At 36.2% G+C, this 17,264-nt stretch overlaps 2 protein-coding genes across 2 annotated transcripts; both read right to left on the reverse strand.

Moving 5' to 3' along the window:
* Positions 1-201: 201 nt before the first annotated feature.
* Positions 202-2,046, reverse strand: LOC149558507 (L-type lectin-domain containing receptor kinase IX.1-like). The gene is made up of 2 exons (XM_089830868.1): positions 1,408-2,046; positions 202-1,230 (listed from the first exon to the last, which is right to left on the reverse strand). Exons 1-2 carry the CDS (start codon positions 2,044-2,046, stop codon positions 202-204), a joined length of 1,668 nt encoding a protein of 555 aa, XP_089686994.1.
* A 779-nt stretch (positions 2,047-2,825) lies between these two features.
* Positions 2,826-16,682, reverse strand: LOC149558508 (L-type lectin-domain containing receptor kinase IX.1-like). The gene is made up of 4 exons (XM_089830869.1): positions 15,858-16,682; positions 15,180-15,728; positions 3,058-3,163; positions 2,826-2,941 (listed from the first exon to the last, which is right to left on the reverse strand). The coding sequence occupies exons 1-4, from the start codon at positions 16,680-16,682 to the stop codon at positions 2,826-2,828; spliced, it is 1,596 nt and encodes a 531-aa protein (XP_089686995.1).
* Between the last annotated feature and the right edge of the window lie 582 nt (positions 16,683-17,264).

Genomic DNA, 17,264 nt, shown 5'->3' on the forward strand with positions numbered 1-17,264 from the left:
ACACAAGGGAGACATGAAGTTGATTTTGAATAAGTGCTAGGTACAATCAAGCATTACCTGTATTTGTGGAAATGAGTCGCCAGAATGAAAATTCAAGAACAACAGACCGTGTTCCTGAAACACCTAATCCTACAAGAAAAAATAGGATAAATTTAGGTGGACAAGGCAACAGAGAAAATATACAAAACCCAACTGTATTTCTTAAGAATAATTTCTATAGATCCCAAATGCAGTTTCGACAACAATTGGATAGCTTGAAAATGCCACAGATGTGTTATATTTGTCAGGAATGCTATCTACGAATGAAAGTGGTCCGTACATCAAAAGGTCCAGTATGCAATAGATGTTGACCAGAAGGCTGTGATCAATCGGCCACCTTTCACAGGAAATTTCTAGTTTAACTGCCCCAAAGTTGTACACGTCAGCTTTTGGACTGGTTTTCCCTGTTATGGAGCACTCTGGAGCAACATACCCCCGCGTGTCCGCCACCATGGTCGTATGGGAAGCCTCCTGGTCAAGTTCCATCAGTCTCGCCAAACCAAAATCACCCAACTTGGCATTGAAATCAGAATCCAACATTACGTTGCTTGCCTTCATGTCTCGATAAACGACACGTTGGTCCCACTCTTCATGGAGATAAACAAGAGCAGAGGCAATGTCACAAGCGATACTATATCTTCGGCTCCAATCCAGCATATCCTCCTCTTCCCCAAAAATGTGTTTATCCAGACTCCCATTTGGCAAGTACTCGTAGACCAGAAGTAACTCTCCCTTTTCGTGGCACCATCCTAAAAGCCGCACAAGATTACGGTGTCTCAACCTGCTGATTGTTTGAACTTTGGAGACATACTCCTTTCTTCCTTGTCTCGATCCTTGAGCTATTCTTTTCACAGCCAGTGCCTCCCCGGTGCCAGGCAGGATTCCTTTGTAAACACTGCCGAAGCCGCCTTGTCCAAGCTTTTCTTTCTCGCAGAAATTTCCTTTCGCGACACTGAGCTCGACGTAGAAAAAGCTTTGGGGGCCATGAAAACAGTATTCGTCCAGCTCTGGATCGCTCTCTTCCCTAGCCTTACCTTCTCTCCCCCTTTTTCTGAAATACTGCCACCAACGAACAACTATGAAGCCAAATAGGACCACAACAACGAAGAACACGCATATCAAATAAACTTTCACAGAAAATTTGTTTGCATTGCCATTTCTAAGTAATTCACCAGGAGGTCCGACTCCCCACTAATATTCAGAACTAAAATTCCAAACTTTTACGGTGTGTGTCTCTGTGTACTCTCCAGTGGCAGCCGAGAAGCTAATCTTGATGTACTCTGGTAGACAGTTGCTCAGATCTATTGTATGGTTAAATAGAGGGATTTTGCGTTTAGAAGAATTATACCAGAGAAAGAAGTGCAGAACCTTTTCTACACCGTCATAATCCACCCAGGCATCCCATGTCGCGTTTGTCAAATTTTGGTGTGTAGAGCGATTAAATACACTGGATGTAATGAGCGGAAAAATGAACTTCGAGAAAATGCTATTGACGTCGATCCCAACATGATTGTCATCAGGATCCCAATCGTTGTTGTATGTATCAAACTCCACAGCAACCATCTGATAAGATGATTGTTTAAAGCTTTCCTCATTAAACAAGCCAAGAAATCCACCATAAGCGTCCTCTGGTGGTTCCAGTTCGAATGGTGCCATGAAGAGCACAAGTCCATCTCCATGATTATCGTATATTTCGTTGTTCAGATCAATATTGAATTGAAAGTAAGTTGAAAAATTGGCCAGAGCCCCAGTAGACCTATTCCATAGCGAAATACGGTCAGTATAAAATGCCCAGCCAGAACTGTTCTTAAGGTTCCCTGATGCTTCATTTCGTGTAAGCTGCAGGGCTCTTTGATTACTCTCTTGATATGTGGCATCATTTTTCCTTTCTATACCTGTTAGAGGAGGGAAGCTAAAAGCAAAGTTTCCTGGATGCGATGATAATAGGAAAAGAGCAACACAGGTTAAGAAAAGGAAGGCCCGTGTACGGTGAGTGAATTTAGCCATCCTAGTATGTGATTTAGAGGGTCTCTGAGGGTAATTTGTTAGCAATTATATTTTGTAGTGCCTTTCATAGGAAGAAGGCTATTGCAATTGTTCAACCGATTCCATTTCGAGATAGGAACGAACACATAGGTACAGCCTGAGTTGGCCTAGTGGTGGAAAACTTGTACTCTTGAAAGAGAGGTCACAAGTTCAAATCTCACTGGGGGGTAGGGTATGTACGCCTCATTTTAGCGCCAAGCGCCTCTCGAAAAAGAGTACGAGGTAGTCCCATATCACTATCACCATGCATAAACCCAAAAACTATGGCATAGTGTCGTGGACAATAAAACCTCCTTTCCTTTCCTTTTTCCTTTTCTCTTCATTATTATCTTACAGGATTAGGACCTGCCAATTCGTTAGTCGGGATGGACCTTCGATGGCCCGCAGGTTTCATCGAGCTCTTCGTGGACGTAAGGATCAAAGCCCAAGAAAACTCTTTTTGATATCAAGCAACGTATAATTCTTGGTGGAAATCCTTGTGAATATTCTAACGAAGTACAAACTAATTGTGAAAAACATGGCCTTCTCGTTGGATATTAGATTTCAGTCTTTATGAAGGCAGGCGGGCATGGTGCACAAGACGGTAGATGGCATATAAGTCGAGTTGTTTCTACAAAACGTTAAATGCCTCGTTAGTTTGTTCTCTCTAGATAACTAACGTATTTTATGATTCGGCATTTCCTAGAAAACACATAGAAGTTAAGCATTTATTGCAGTTGGTCGGATGATTCCATTTTGGCCTACCAACGAACAGATAGGCCTCTCCGTGTTGCGTTAAAGTTCATTATTGTTTTGTGACGGATAAGCCCTGGGAAATTGCTAGTCACGATAAAACTTCGACGAAACGCATCGAGGTCTTCGTTGACGTTGACATATCATAAAGAGCGTGCAAGAGAAATATTTTCGATGTCATCCGCTATAGAATTTGTTGTGGAATGCCTTTGGGCATTACTAAAGAAACACATTGAATACGTTGAAATTCTCGGCGGTTTGTGTTGCAACGTTCCGCAAGTTTAGTCTTTTCAAAGCGAGTAGGCATGGCCCACAAAATGCTGATATCATAAACGTCCAATTTCCCCTATAACATCGTCAATTTGTTTTCTCTAGTATTATGATCTGGAATTTCCTAGAAAACAAGAGAACTTAAAGGAGCTGAGGTCCCTCTCTTTTGATCAAAATGGAAGATGAATCTTTTTTTTAAAGGTTAGGACATTGGGTGATCACTACAACATGAAGGGGGGTTTTAAGAAAATATTGGAGATAATTTTTGAGTAAATTGTTGTAAATGGAGACAAAAAGAGAGTTGTGTATTGTCTTAAGTATTGTCTTTAAGTGAGTGTCTTAGACTATTGTCTGAGAAAGACAATAAGGAACAACACTATTATTGTGTCTTAGAGATAATTTTAATTTTTTCCTTATAGAAACGTCTTCAATCTCGCTTATTTTCTTCTTGAAAATAGTTAGAGAAAAGATGGTATGAAAATAATAAGTTCTATATATATATATATATATATATATATATATATATATATATATATATATATTGCAACGTAATTAATTAATTCATGTTAAGGCATGATGGATTTGAACCACCATCCCTTGCTTGTAATGCAGGGGATCATCCATTGAGCTAGCACCTTTTAAAATAAGGAAAAATAATAGTCTAAGGTTTTACAAATAAGAGATACAAGAAGGGAGCAAGGCAGACTGATTCAATGAGTAGGAACATTGATGATGACTTGAGACTTGCATGTGGATAGATGGTGATAGGCTTTGGTAGCTTTACACATCTTGCACTCAAGATTGCATGCTCATCAGATAGATGTTGACACAAATTAGATGGAATTGAGACTTGTTTTAATTGTAAACTTTAATACATGGTTTCAAATGTTTCTTAAAAGGGTAAAGCTTTTGATAGTTTTAAAAGAACTAAACTCTAATTAAAATGCCTTTAAAAGTATGTTCTCTACATGTGCTGACTTGAGGCTTTGGAAATGGGTATGCACATACAACAACAGAGAAAGATTTTAGCTACAATTGACCTTGTACACATGTACACCTAATGTGGAAGTAAACACAGTCATGACAAGTATTTTTCATCACCACATATGCCAAGACTGAAAGCCTTTAAAAGTAACTAATTTATTGAATCAATTTTAGATTGTTGGCCAAGAAGACCATTAAACTCAAATTCTAAACACAAAAATACACATCAAGTAGAAGTTGAATTTTCATAGGGAAGATGATGGAAGAAATTTTTAAAGAACTTAAAAACAAGCCAAATTGAGTGTAATAAAATAAGGGAGTGCATTGGAAATTAGGTAGGCTATTGTGAACAAGAAAGAGAAGTGGGGTTGTGGAGCAATGATAGGGAGATGTGAAGAGGAAGAAAATAGCGAAGAAAGGTGTAGTAAGGGTGTAGGAAGAAAATAGCCAATATAATATAATTTTTTTGTTGCAAGTTGCATAAAATCTCACTGGATGCACAAGGCCTTCAAAGTAAGAGCAGTTTATACCGAATACTTGTTGGTTTAAGTCGAGCATTGTCATTCCTATTCGAAGGAGGATGCATCTGAATAGTTTTGACAAGCTATAAACACTAGTTTTAGGTTTTTGGATTTCTATCACAACAGTAGAATCCATTCAGTCGGATAAAGTAATTTTTATCCAAACTAGTGTGTATTTAGTTCTAGAAGTTGATGTTCTAGGAATAGTAGATAGATATAGTTATTAGCATGTGATAATTGTGGTCATAAAGAGACTGCACTTTCCCGTTAAGGAATTCCCACACAAAATAATGTATACCCAATTGTAGTCAATCCATGAAAACAATTTGTAGTAAAGCATCTACTTAGATAGCTTTAGTTTAAATAATATAGAACAAAAGAAATCCATAATGAAAACTTGAAATATATTAACACCCACAACTTCAAGTTTGTCTACCTTAATAAAATCACTCTGATTCCAACATGTTTATTGAACCACCCATGTATATTGTCTAATTCATGAGCTCAAAAACTCTAGCCATTTTCTTGAATGTAAATCAAATAGTTTACACTTTTTATTACTTTATATATCCACCCAGCTCCACAATAGTTCATCCTAAGAGATCACGCAAGAAAATCAATTCAACTAATATTTTGTTGTAGTATAATCTAAAAACATACCACATTTATTTACTTTTACCTCTAACTCATAAGAAGAGCAATATAATGGAGAGATTGTAGACTTAAGCGAGTTACTATAAGATCATCTATGTTTTTCAGTGAAATAAAAAAATCTAGAATAGGAAGGTTGATGAGCTCCTCAACAAAAAAATAGAATATAATATAGCTTGCATTCATGAAGCTACTAAAAATTTACCATGATGGAAGCACAAATGAGCCTCTTGGAATAGGAAGGGTTCATGCTACAAAACACTAGGGATGAAACTACAATTGTTTCACTACCAACATCTAAGCTAGGATCCTTCCTATCAATTTTATATGTAGTTCTAATAGCATCCATATTCCCTATCCTCTACAGATATTTATGGTCATTGTAGGGATCACCGGCTTGAATAATTTAAGGAAAGTCTCAATAATGTATATACCCACTTGAGATAGAGATAGTGATTCATGACTAAAAGCATTCACAGAGTTTAAACTTTATACCTAAACAAATATAGTGCTTGGGTGAGCAGTAGTCTTGAGAAGATATTTTATGGCCCTAGCATATGGAAGTCTTTTCATTGGAGAGCTCACTACCGTGAATCTACCAAATTCCAAATAGCTCCAAGAGAGCATTGAGCTATTTAAGTTAAAATTGGGCATAGATTATTGAGCTAGAAGAGGAGACATTCTTGGGCACTAAGGCTTGACATAACTTTGAAAGTTGGTTGACGGGGTTAATGGGGTGTGATGGAAGGATTGTGATACTTAGACACTATTTTTTCTAGATAGATCAGAATAAGCTTGGGTCAGTGCTATTTCTCTTTGATTGGGAATGCCATGAGGTATATTTATCACATCTCTCCTTAAGGAATGATGGTCTCCCATGTAATGAGAAGCTCCATGGTGAAAATTGAATTATTCTATTTAAATAGAAATATATGAGAAAATAATAGACTCACTGAAAGAAATGTTGGAAGATTATGGACTAATTGGTTTTTACTATATTCTATAGAAAAATTAAGTGGAAAAAAAATTTAAACTTATTTGCATAAGAAATGATGGCAAGTCAAGGTCCTCCCTGAATGATCTACACAAAGTTTACTTAGACCTTGTAAAGTCTAGTTGGAAACTATTAGTATTTAAACATTAAACCAAACATCCCCTTTTTTTATTGACCAACCACTACTTATAAAAATAAGAGGAAAGGTCAAAGAACCATACAATGTGGTTTGAGATTTGTCTCATACTTTATTCATGCGATAATTCTATAAGAGGTTCTGCTTGCAACCACTTGTACCATGTGGTTCCCCTCAACATATTAAAGCCAAGTCAAGTAATGACCAAACTTTGTGTCAAGAGTTTGTCTTACCATTGGCTTGAACAATATGGTATTCATGCTTTCAATAATGATTATGACACAAAATATGAATGGGATATAAGTAAAATGCATAAATGTTTTGTTGATCAAATGCTAAAATCTACAGTAAAATACAAGCTCACCATGCTTAACTAACCAAGGCAGACTATTGTCTAGCATATAGATGTCTATCTAGAATGTAGAGGTAAGGCTTTTAAAATTTAGTAGTTGACCTTCCAACAAATAGTGCAAACATGCTATTGCAGAATTTGTTTGCAACCAAGCTTTAAACATGGATATCCAAATAAACAAAGACATCATAGTAGCTAAAACTTAAAAAAGCATGAAATTCAAGGAAGTAATTTCCATAGCTTGATTCAATACAACCAAAAATTTGCAAAAGAAGTAGTCATCAATAATTATATATAGTTACAAAACAATAAGGATTGATTTTAGATGGTTTGAGTGTTAAAGTCAATTTTTTCAATTTCTCTTAGTTGACTGTATAGGTTATACTAAGCATACCAAGGCTATCATGCTATATTTTTTTTCAATGTATTTGTACTCCAAGTTTAGAAAATATGAATTGTTGGATCTTAATTTAATTCCTAATCCAAGCTTGCTATTTTGGAAATGAGTGTTTGATTCCATTTTCTTTTAGAAAGTCTTCCATTGAACTTTCTTGTGTCATAACTTTGTGGAAAATGTGTTGGTCTAGGTATACTCTATTGAAATCTCTTGTGTCATGCTTTTTTGGACAATACATTGATCCAAGCTATCTATGCTCATTCTCCAAATCTTTCTTAGCAATTGATGTCTTTTCTACCTCATCTTCAGAATTTTTTGTGTCACTTTAAGATGTCCAAACTTATAAAATAGCATATCTATGACAATTTTTAAAATAGATATTTGACTAATAGCATAATATAAAGTAGATCTTTCTTTCTAGTTGGTTTTGCTATCATTCCCCCTACACAACACGCAGTGGATTCACAAAAATAAAATAAGCTTCTCTAACTATGGACAAGATGGGCCAGCCAATGATAACATACAATCAACCTACTATGTTTAACTATCATACAAATAAGCAAGAAGAACATAAGTACATATGAGCAATGACCTATTAAGTTGTTTTAGGACCATAAAATGCATTTTTTATGTAAAAGAACATTAAATGTTTTACACATTCTTTTGAAACCTTTGGACACGAGTTTCCTACGAAAGAGCATGGTTTTTCTAGCATATGGAGCAACCATATGGGCTACTATTCTATCTCCTATTTTTTCCTATAATGGGACCCAAAATACATGATCCAAGGGGTTTCTAGATTTCTCTATCGATATATATTAAGAGAAGAATAGAAATCTAGCCTTTATGGATTCATCATAAATCATAATATGATCAGCCTCTAAATTACATCTTTCTCAGTTTTTCTAGAATTTAAAATTTGCCTTCTTTATTAACAAATGATTATATTGTAAAACCCTCTTAGCAATATTATAATTTGGCTTTCTATGGAAAAATTGTCCTCATTATCAATGATTACGTTCTTGTAATTCAATTGACATGTATTTTCTTCTCCTTTGCACAGGTTCCTAGGATCCTTTTACTTACAAGAATTCATTTCTTTTCTTTAGTTTCTTCTATGCTATTACTTTAAAAGCTTTTATTGATCTTGACGAAGCCTACTTTTTTACAAAATTAGAGCTCCCATCTTAGCACAATGATTCAAATTATAAAAAAAATTGGACATTAAGCATGGAAAAAACATCAAATGTAGAAATTATTCATGAAGTTCATGATGCAGGTGCATCATAGGGACATCTTAAGAAGTCTAGGAATGGAATTGAAGATAATGCATATAGCACTGAACTTTAAATTGGATGAAATTTTACTTGTAGGTACTTGTGATAACATGTAAAATGAGGGAAGACTTGACAAAAATCATGGCTATAGTGTTGTTCAAGATCGCATGGTTCTTACAAATGTTAATGGAAGCATAGGGGCATACCAATTTAGTTTTATTAATGAGGAAGGACAAATGGAATCAGTAGGACCTCTGATGGAAATTGTAATATCATAGAAACTAGAATTACACATATTGTAATTAAATATTATTTTTCTATGTGTTAAGCTTTATAGTCTTAGACAATAGGAGTATTTAACATGCTTGACCTGTAAGTATATGTGCACTCTTGTGAAGAGAAACAAGCCTGTATATGACATGTGGAGTCAAGAGGTCATGAAGAGGAAATCAAGAATAGTAGCAAAAACATATTCATAGGCTATGAATAGTATAATAGTTCCAATAATGTCATGCTCTATATGCAATGATTTCTTAAAACATATCATTTAATAATAGGATAGCTCCATTGATGTCTACCACCTACAACACTCAGAAGCCCATGCCAATAGCAGAGTTATATCTTTGTCAAACGTATAAGCTCCCACCTACACCTTTACTTTGAATGTCTTAGACTAAATTATTGTGTCTTTACTCATTTAGCTTAGGACGTAGCAGTATAATAGTTCCAGTGTCATGCTCTATATGCAATGATTTCATAAAACATATTAGTTGAGAAAAAGACAACTCCATTGATGTCTACCAGCTACAAAACTCAAAAGCCCATGCCAATAACAGAGTTATATCTTTGTCAAACATACAAGCTCAATTATTATATCTTTACTCATTTATCTTAGGACATAAATATTTAATTTAAACCAGACTAATCTAAGTCCTATAAGGATTATTAAAATTATCTACATTTATTTATCCAAATTACAAAAATTATCAATAATTAGAATTAATTTACGAATAAATTTTTTTAAAAAAATTAAACATTTGGCAAAAAGAGGGGTAAAAATTTATTAAGACAGAAAGAAATACAACAAGGAGAGCTCAACAAGGAGCTCGATCCTGAGCAACAAGATCATCAAATTCTTGCACCATCTCAAAGGATAGTTGCCTCCTTTCCCTAATATTCCAACTCGGATCATGACTAGATGCCCATTTGGCTAAACAATCAGCAGTTCTATTCCATTCATGAGGAATATACGTGAACCTAATGAACTGAAAAGAGGAAGAGAAGAAAAGAATCTGCTTAACAACAGTGGCCAGCTACCAACTAACATCCTCAAGCTCTTGCGAAGAAAGCATGTTCACCAGCACCTGGGAATCAGACTCACAGATAATCTTACTCCATCCCCGCAAGCAACACTATTCCACAGCATATAAAATAGCCTGAGCTTCCATGAGATTGTTAGTATAATCACCCTTATGAACTGAGAAGAAAAATTTAACATCCCCAAAACTACAACAAGCCACTCCGCCAATACTATCCGGACTAGGATTCCCACGGGAAGAACCATCAGTGTTAATTTTCAGAACTCCACAGGGAGGAGGAGTCCAGTGCCCATCCCAGTTAACCCGACCCTTCCTTTGATGGTGAAGCTGCCTGGACATAGAAGGAAACCTATGAGCTGCCATCCCATCCTGCAGATGAAAATTGAGGCGATTACAGATAGCAAGATCAACCGGATCCATACCCCCATCAAGCTCACACTTCACAAGAATAGTTTCCTGAAGAGAATGTGATATTTTCCACCAAAGATGCAAAACACCAAGCCAAACATCTTGGAATATGTAAAGATTCCTCTCCAACCAAATATGCCAAAGTATGAAAGATGGGCCAGCAATCCAAGCAGCATGGAGAAAAGAAGACTTGGAGGGAGCAGTACCCAAGCGGGCCCAAAACTCAGGCAAAGAGGAAGCATGCCGACAAGAGCAACCCCAAGTGCTCCACCAAAGGTGCCATATCTGAGTAGAATAGGAGCAATGGAAGAACAGATGGGAGACAGACTCCTCTCCATTACCACACAAAACACAATAAGAGGGGCCCTGAAATCCACATTTACAAAGATTATCCCAGGTAAGACAACGGTTGTGAGCCACTAGCCACATGAAAAAATTGCACTTGGACCAAGAAAATTTATTCAAAACTTGCTTCCACCAAGGGACCTCAGCATCCCCAAATAATTGTCTAGTTATCTCTTGATACCCAGCAGAGACATGATATTTACTAGACAAGGTACCGCCCCAAGCCAAAACATCTGGACCAAGCAAAGAAGAACACTCTCTAGAGGCTAGAATTTGAGAAAGCTCCTGACGATCCATGTCTGTACCGCCAGGAGGCCAATCAGAAGAATGCTTCCATCTGTAATGAACAACAGGTCCCAATTGATAAGGAGTCTTGTAATGAGCCACTTTATCCCATCCAGCGGCAAGAAAAGAGTCACAAAGAGTTTGAAGATGAGGGTATATGGATAAAATGGAAGGGAATCCATCCCAAGCATCAGACCAAAACAAAGCCTGAGAACCTCCTTTACATATCCAAAATAGACCCCTCTTTACCAACATTGCACTTGTCTTCAAAGTATGCCAAACCATTGAGCCACGACCTTCAAGAGGAAGTGCAAAAATAGAGCAAGGATCAGCACCATGAAAATATTTATGAGTGATAATATGAGCCCAAAGTTGATGTTGTCCAGAGCACCATCGCCAATAAAGTTTAGCAGCCAAAGCTTGACTACTCAATAGAGCAGATCGAAGACCAAGACCACCCTCCTTTTTAGGCCTACAAACAGTTGCCCAATTAACTAGGCTCCATTTAGTACTACGCAAATTACCACTCCAAAGGAATTGTCGAGAAAGAGCATCAAAATCCTTGAGAAAGTAAATAGGTGCAGTGTGAACCATGCTTCGATAAGTAGGAAGAGCTTGGATAACAGCTTGAAGAAGAGTAACCCGGGTAGCAGTAGAAAGCCATCTATGAGTCCAATGATTTACCTTATCCTGAAGCTTGTTAATCAAATTTTTCCAAAAGAGATGTGGCTTCCTGGAAACAGCAATAGGGATGCCAAGATAAGTCAAAGGAAGTGATCCTATCTGAAACTGTAGGATACCAACAATCCTGTGCTGAATAGAATTAGGAGTGTTAAAAAAGTAAATGGAAGATTTGTGCTCATTAACTTTCTGGCCTAAAGCTACCAAATAAACGTCCAAAGCATGTCGCAAGGCTTCAACTTCCTTGATCCTAGCTAGACCAACAAGAGCAGAATCATCAACAAATTGAAGATGGGAAAGAGAAGGTAAGCCATTACCCCATCGCCAGCCTTGAATAGAATTCTGGGACACCTGATGCTTAATGAATCTGCCCAAGCCTTCAGCCATGATGATGAATAGATATGGGGAGAGAGGGTCACCCTAGCGGAGGCCTCTAGAAGCACCAAATAGTTGAGAAGGTTGACCATTAATAAGAACTGAAAAAGAGGCAGAAGTAACACAACTCATAATCCAACTCACCCAGTCAGAGCTAAATCCAAAAGAAAGAAGAATACTCCTTAGGAAGCTCCATTTAACTCTATCGTAGGCCTTAGCCATATCCAGCTTAACAAACATGGATCTCTCCCTGGAAGTAGCCATAGAGTGAATAGCCTCAGTAGCAATAACCACCCCATCCAAAATTTGTCTACCAGCAAAAAAACCACCTTGTTCTTCTAAGATAATAACAAGAAGCCACCTTTTCAATCTCTCAGAAATCAACTTAGTAATAACTTTGTAACCACATTACATAAGGCAATTGGTCTAAAACACTCCAATTGATTAGCACCCTCTCTCTTAGGAATAAGAGTCAAGAATGTAGAGTTCAAAGCTCAAAGCATCTGCTTGCTAGCATAGGATTCTTTAACCACCTCCAACAAATCATGATTAATGATGTCCCAAAATTCCTGAAAGAATTCAACTGGAAAGCCATCAGGACCAGGAGCCTTCCCCTTAGGCATGCCAAAGACCACCTCCTCCAGCTCTTCCAAAGAAATAGGACGCATGAGATAATCATTCATTTCTTGAGTGATAAGGGAAGGAATACAGGACAAAATAAGATTTTCTTTATTATCAGCAGGAGGAGAGTCCTCAGAGAAGAGGGTAGAGAAGTACCAAATAGCCTCCTGGAACAAAGCTGCAAAGGAATTCAGTTGGATACCTTGAGAATTAACCAAAGAAGAGATAGTGCTCTGATTTCGGTGAGATTGCACTGTTTTATGGAAAAAGGCAGTGTTACGATCACCTTCCTAGAGCCAATCAACTCTAGCTATTTGCTTCCAAAAAATTTCCTCTCAAAGTTCCCATTCTTCTAGAGCTCTAGAAGTAAGGGATTCAGCCTTGCCAAGAGCCTCTGAAAAACCTCGATCTCTAATCTCCCTTGTGACAAATGAAAATCTATTTTTTATTTTATTTTGAGGCAACATAAGACAAGAGGAAACCTATTTTTTAGATTGTTTGTTGTTCCATTTGTAATTTAAGGTCCCCAATGCTACTTTTATCCATTACCATTGTAAGAATAGGGCCCCAAAATGTGAGAAATTCTGAATCTACAAACAAAAATGTACTCATTGAGTGAGTTGAGAAAATGTCAACATGCATGCAAATTTTTTTGATAGATGGTTGATGTTGGAAAACATTTATTGGCAAAATGCACAAAATTGAATTATAATAGACTCAGAATTTACCATGTTTGTAAATATTTTGATGTTGTATACTAGGAAAAAAATAATTAAAAAACAAATCTTAAGCAATTCCAAATCGAAATCCATGCAAAGACCTAAGCATGTATATATTTTGTCAAATGCTAAAATGAGCAACAAAATATATTGAATTGTTTCCAAAAATATTATCATCATATGAGCATTTATTTACACTTCAAGAGACTACTTGATGGATTGCAAGTTTTGGCGTAAGATATATAGGGATTTCTTTGTAGAGTAAATCATTACTAGAGCCATGCAAAAATACAAAAAATCTAATGAGTTGAGAGCATTTACATCGATTTAATTTATTTTTTATTTAGCTCAATGGGTTTGAAAAAATATAAGAAAGTGGCATGGTTACCAAATAGGATACTAAGAAAAATTAAAAGTGAAACACAAAAAACCTCAATCAAAAAGATAGTAGAACAGTTTTTCCTACAATATGTAGAGTTATTAATTTCAGAAACCAAGAATTCTATTTATTCTAATGAGGGATGGATTCATGTTGAATCACTACTCATGAATCATGGGACAATAAGTTTGACTCAAAAACTACACAGTTAAATCTTGATAGCAATATCACAAATCAATAAAATTTATCCTATAGTATGTAGTGCATACATATTTTTAATTTCATTTTTATTAATTATTCTTATTTTTTCATTAGTCTGTATGCATTTCGCTAGGGGTTTTATATTTTATCTATTGAGAATTTTAAAAGAAAACTATTCCAACCAATGAACAAATGGCAGTTTAAAATTATTAACACATTGTAATGTTTTTTTTTATTGCCCAGGCTAGAGTGGACTGGAAAGATGAAATAGACAACTGAAATGCAAGGACAATGTAAGATTACTTAATACTTTTTAAACATGACATTTAATACTATAGTTACAACTGTCGTGGGTGAATGCCTTTCCATTTATAGCTCCAGATTGTTCCTAAATTTCTTGTGAATTGTTGTAGACCTTTTGGATCTATTCTAGAGTCTAAGATGATTTCTAAGTTCCCTGTAAACAAAAGTGAAAATTGATTTGATATTTTTTTTTCCTTTTGGGGTCACTATCAAAAGTTATCTGTAATTTTTCGTTGTCATCAAATTTGTGAGTTTTTGATAGATTATTTAAATACAATTTTGTAGATAAATTTGTGCAACGTTTTCTCCCACTATAGCAGAGCTTAACTCTGGTATGATTTCCCCCATTTCATAGTGCAGTCTTTAGATTTTATGATAAAGGAGAGGTCATTGCATTGGTTTTTCTATGATTAGAATTCTTAAGTCATTGGTTTCTATTATTTAAATTTGAAAAATAAAGATTTTTTTGGTTTCTGTCTTTGTTAAACATACAAGCTCCCACCTACACCTTTACTTTGAATGTCTTAGACTAAATTATTGTGTCTTTACTCATTTAGCTTAGGACGTAGCAGTATAATAGTTCCAGTGTCATGCTCTATATGCAATGTTTTCATAAAACATATTAGTTAAGGAAAAGACAACTCCATTGATGTCTACTAGCTACAAAACTCAAAAGCCCATGCCAATAACAGAGTTATATCTTTGTCAAACATACAAGCTCAATTGTTATATCTTTACTCATTTATCTTAGGACATAAATATTTAATTTAAACCAAACTAATCTAAGTCCTATAAGGATTATTAAAATTATCTACATTTATTTATCCAAATTACAAAAATTATCAATAATTAGAAATAATTTATGGATAAACAATTTTAAAAAAATTAAACATTTAATGACAAATGAAAATCTATTTTTTATTTTATTTTGAGGCAATATAAGACAAGAGGAAACCTATTTTTTAGTTTGTTTGTTGTTCCATTTGTAATTTAAGGTCCCCAATGCTACTTTTATCCCTTACCATTGTAAGAATAGGGCCCCAAAATGTGAGAAATTCTGAATCTACAAACAAAAATGTACAAAACCCAACTGTATTTCTTAAGGATAATTTCTATAGATCTTAAATGCAATTTTGACAACAACTGGATAGCTTGAAAATGCCACAAATGTGTTATATTTGTCAGGAATGCTATCTACGAATGAAAGTGGTCCGTACATCAGAAGGTCCAGTATGCAATAGATGTTGACAAGAAAAGGGAAACAATTGTGTTCTACAAGGCTGTGATCAACTGGCTGCCTTCCGCAGGCAATTTCTAGTGTAACCGTCCCAAAGCTGTACACGTCAGCTTCTGGACTGGTTTTCCCTGTTATGTAGCACTCTGGAGCAACATACCCCCACGTGCCCGCCACCATGGTCATATGGGAAGCCTCCTGGTCACGTTCCATCAGTCTCGCCAAACCAAAATCACCCAACTTGGCATTGAAATCAGAATCCAGCATTACGTTGCTTGCCTTCACGTCTCGATGAATGACACACTGGTCCCACTCATCGTGGAGATAAACAAGAGTAGAGGCAATGTCACAGGCGATACTATATCTTTGGCTCCAATCCAGCGTATCCTCCTCTTCCCCAAAAACGTGTTTATCCAAACTCCCATTTGGCAAGTACTCGTAGACCAGAAGTAACTCTCTCTTTTCGTGGCACCATCCTAAAAGCCACAAAAGATTACGGTGTCTCAACCTGCTGATTGTTTGAACTTTGGAGACTTACTCCTTTCTTCCTTGTCTTGATCCCTGAGCTATTCTTTTCATAGCCAGCACCTCCCCGGTGCCGGGCAGGATTCCTTTGTAAACGTTGTCGAAGCCGCCTTGTCCAAGCTTTTCTTTCTCGCAGAAATTTCGTGTCGCGGCACTGAGCTCGGCATAGGAAAAGCTTCGGGGGCCATGAGAACAGCATTCGTCCAGCTCTTGATCGCTCTCTTCCCTAGCCTTACCTTCTGTTCCCCTTTTTCTGAAATGCTGCCACCAGCGAACAACTATGAAGCCACATAGGACCACAACAACGAAGAACACGCATATCAAATAAACTTTCATAGAAAATCTATTTGCATTGCCATTTCTAAGTAATTCACCAGGAGGTCTGACTTCCCACGAATATTCAGAAGTAAAATTCCAAACTTTTACAATGTGCGTCTCTCTGTACTCTCCAGTGGCAGCCGAGAAGCCAATCTTGATGTACTCTAGTAGACAGTTGCTTAGATCTATTGTGTGGTTAAATAGAAGAATTTTGGATTTAGAAGAATTATAGCAGAGAAAGAAGTGCAGAACCTTTTCTAGACCCTCATAATCCACCCAGGCATCCCATGTCACATTTGTGAGATTTTGGTGTGTAGAGCAATTGAATAGATTGGATGTATTGTGCAGAAAAATGAACTTCGAGAAAATGCTATTGACGTCGATCCCAACATGATTGTCATCAGGATCCCAATCGTTGTTGTATGTATCAAACTCCGCACTGCATAGCAACCATCTGATAAGATGATTGTTTAAAGCTTTCCTCATTAAACAAGCCAAGAAATCCACCATAAGCGTCCTCTGGTGGTTCCAGTTCGAATGGTGCCATGAAGAGCGCAAGTCCATCTCCATGATTATCGTATATTTCGTTGTTCAGATCAATATTGAATTGAAAGTAAATTGAAAAATTGGCCAGAGCTTAAAGTTGAAAAAGTTGAAAGTAAAGCATCTACTTAGATAGCTTTAGTTTAAATAATATAGAACAAAAAAAATCCATAATGAAAATTTGAAATATATTAACACCCAAAACTTCAAGTTTGTGTACCTTAATAAAATCATTCTAATTCCAACATGTTTATTGAACAACCCATGTATATTTTTTAATTCATGAGCTCGAAAACTCTAGCCGTTTTCTTGAATGTAAATCAAATAGTTTACACTTTTTAATACTTTATATATCCACCCAGCTCCACAATATTTCATCCTAAGAGATCACCCAAGAAGATCAATTCAACTAATCTTTTGTTGTAGTATAATCTAAAAACATACCATATTTATTTACTTTTACCTCTAACTCATAAGAAGAGCAATAGAACGGAGAGATTGTAGACTTAAGCGGGTTACTATAAGATCATCTATGCTTTTCAGTGAAATAAAAAAATCTAGAATAGGAAGGTTGATGAGCTCCTCAACAAAAAAAATAGAATATAATAT

This window comes from Cupressus sempervirens, chromosome 5 (genome assembly GCF_028749045.1).
Source record: "Cupressus sempervirens isolate cs-2001-9-10 chromosome 5, ASM2874904v1, whole genome shotgun sequence".
Taxonomy (NCBI): Eukaryota; Viridiplantae; Streptophyta; class Pinopsida; order Cupressales; family Cupressaceae; genus Cupressus; species Cupressus sempervirens.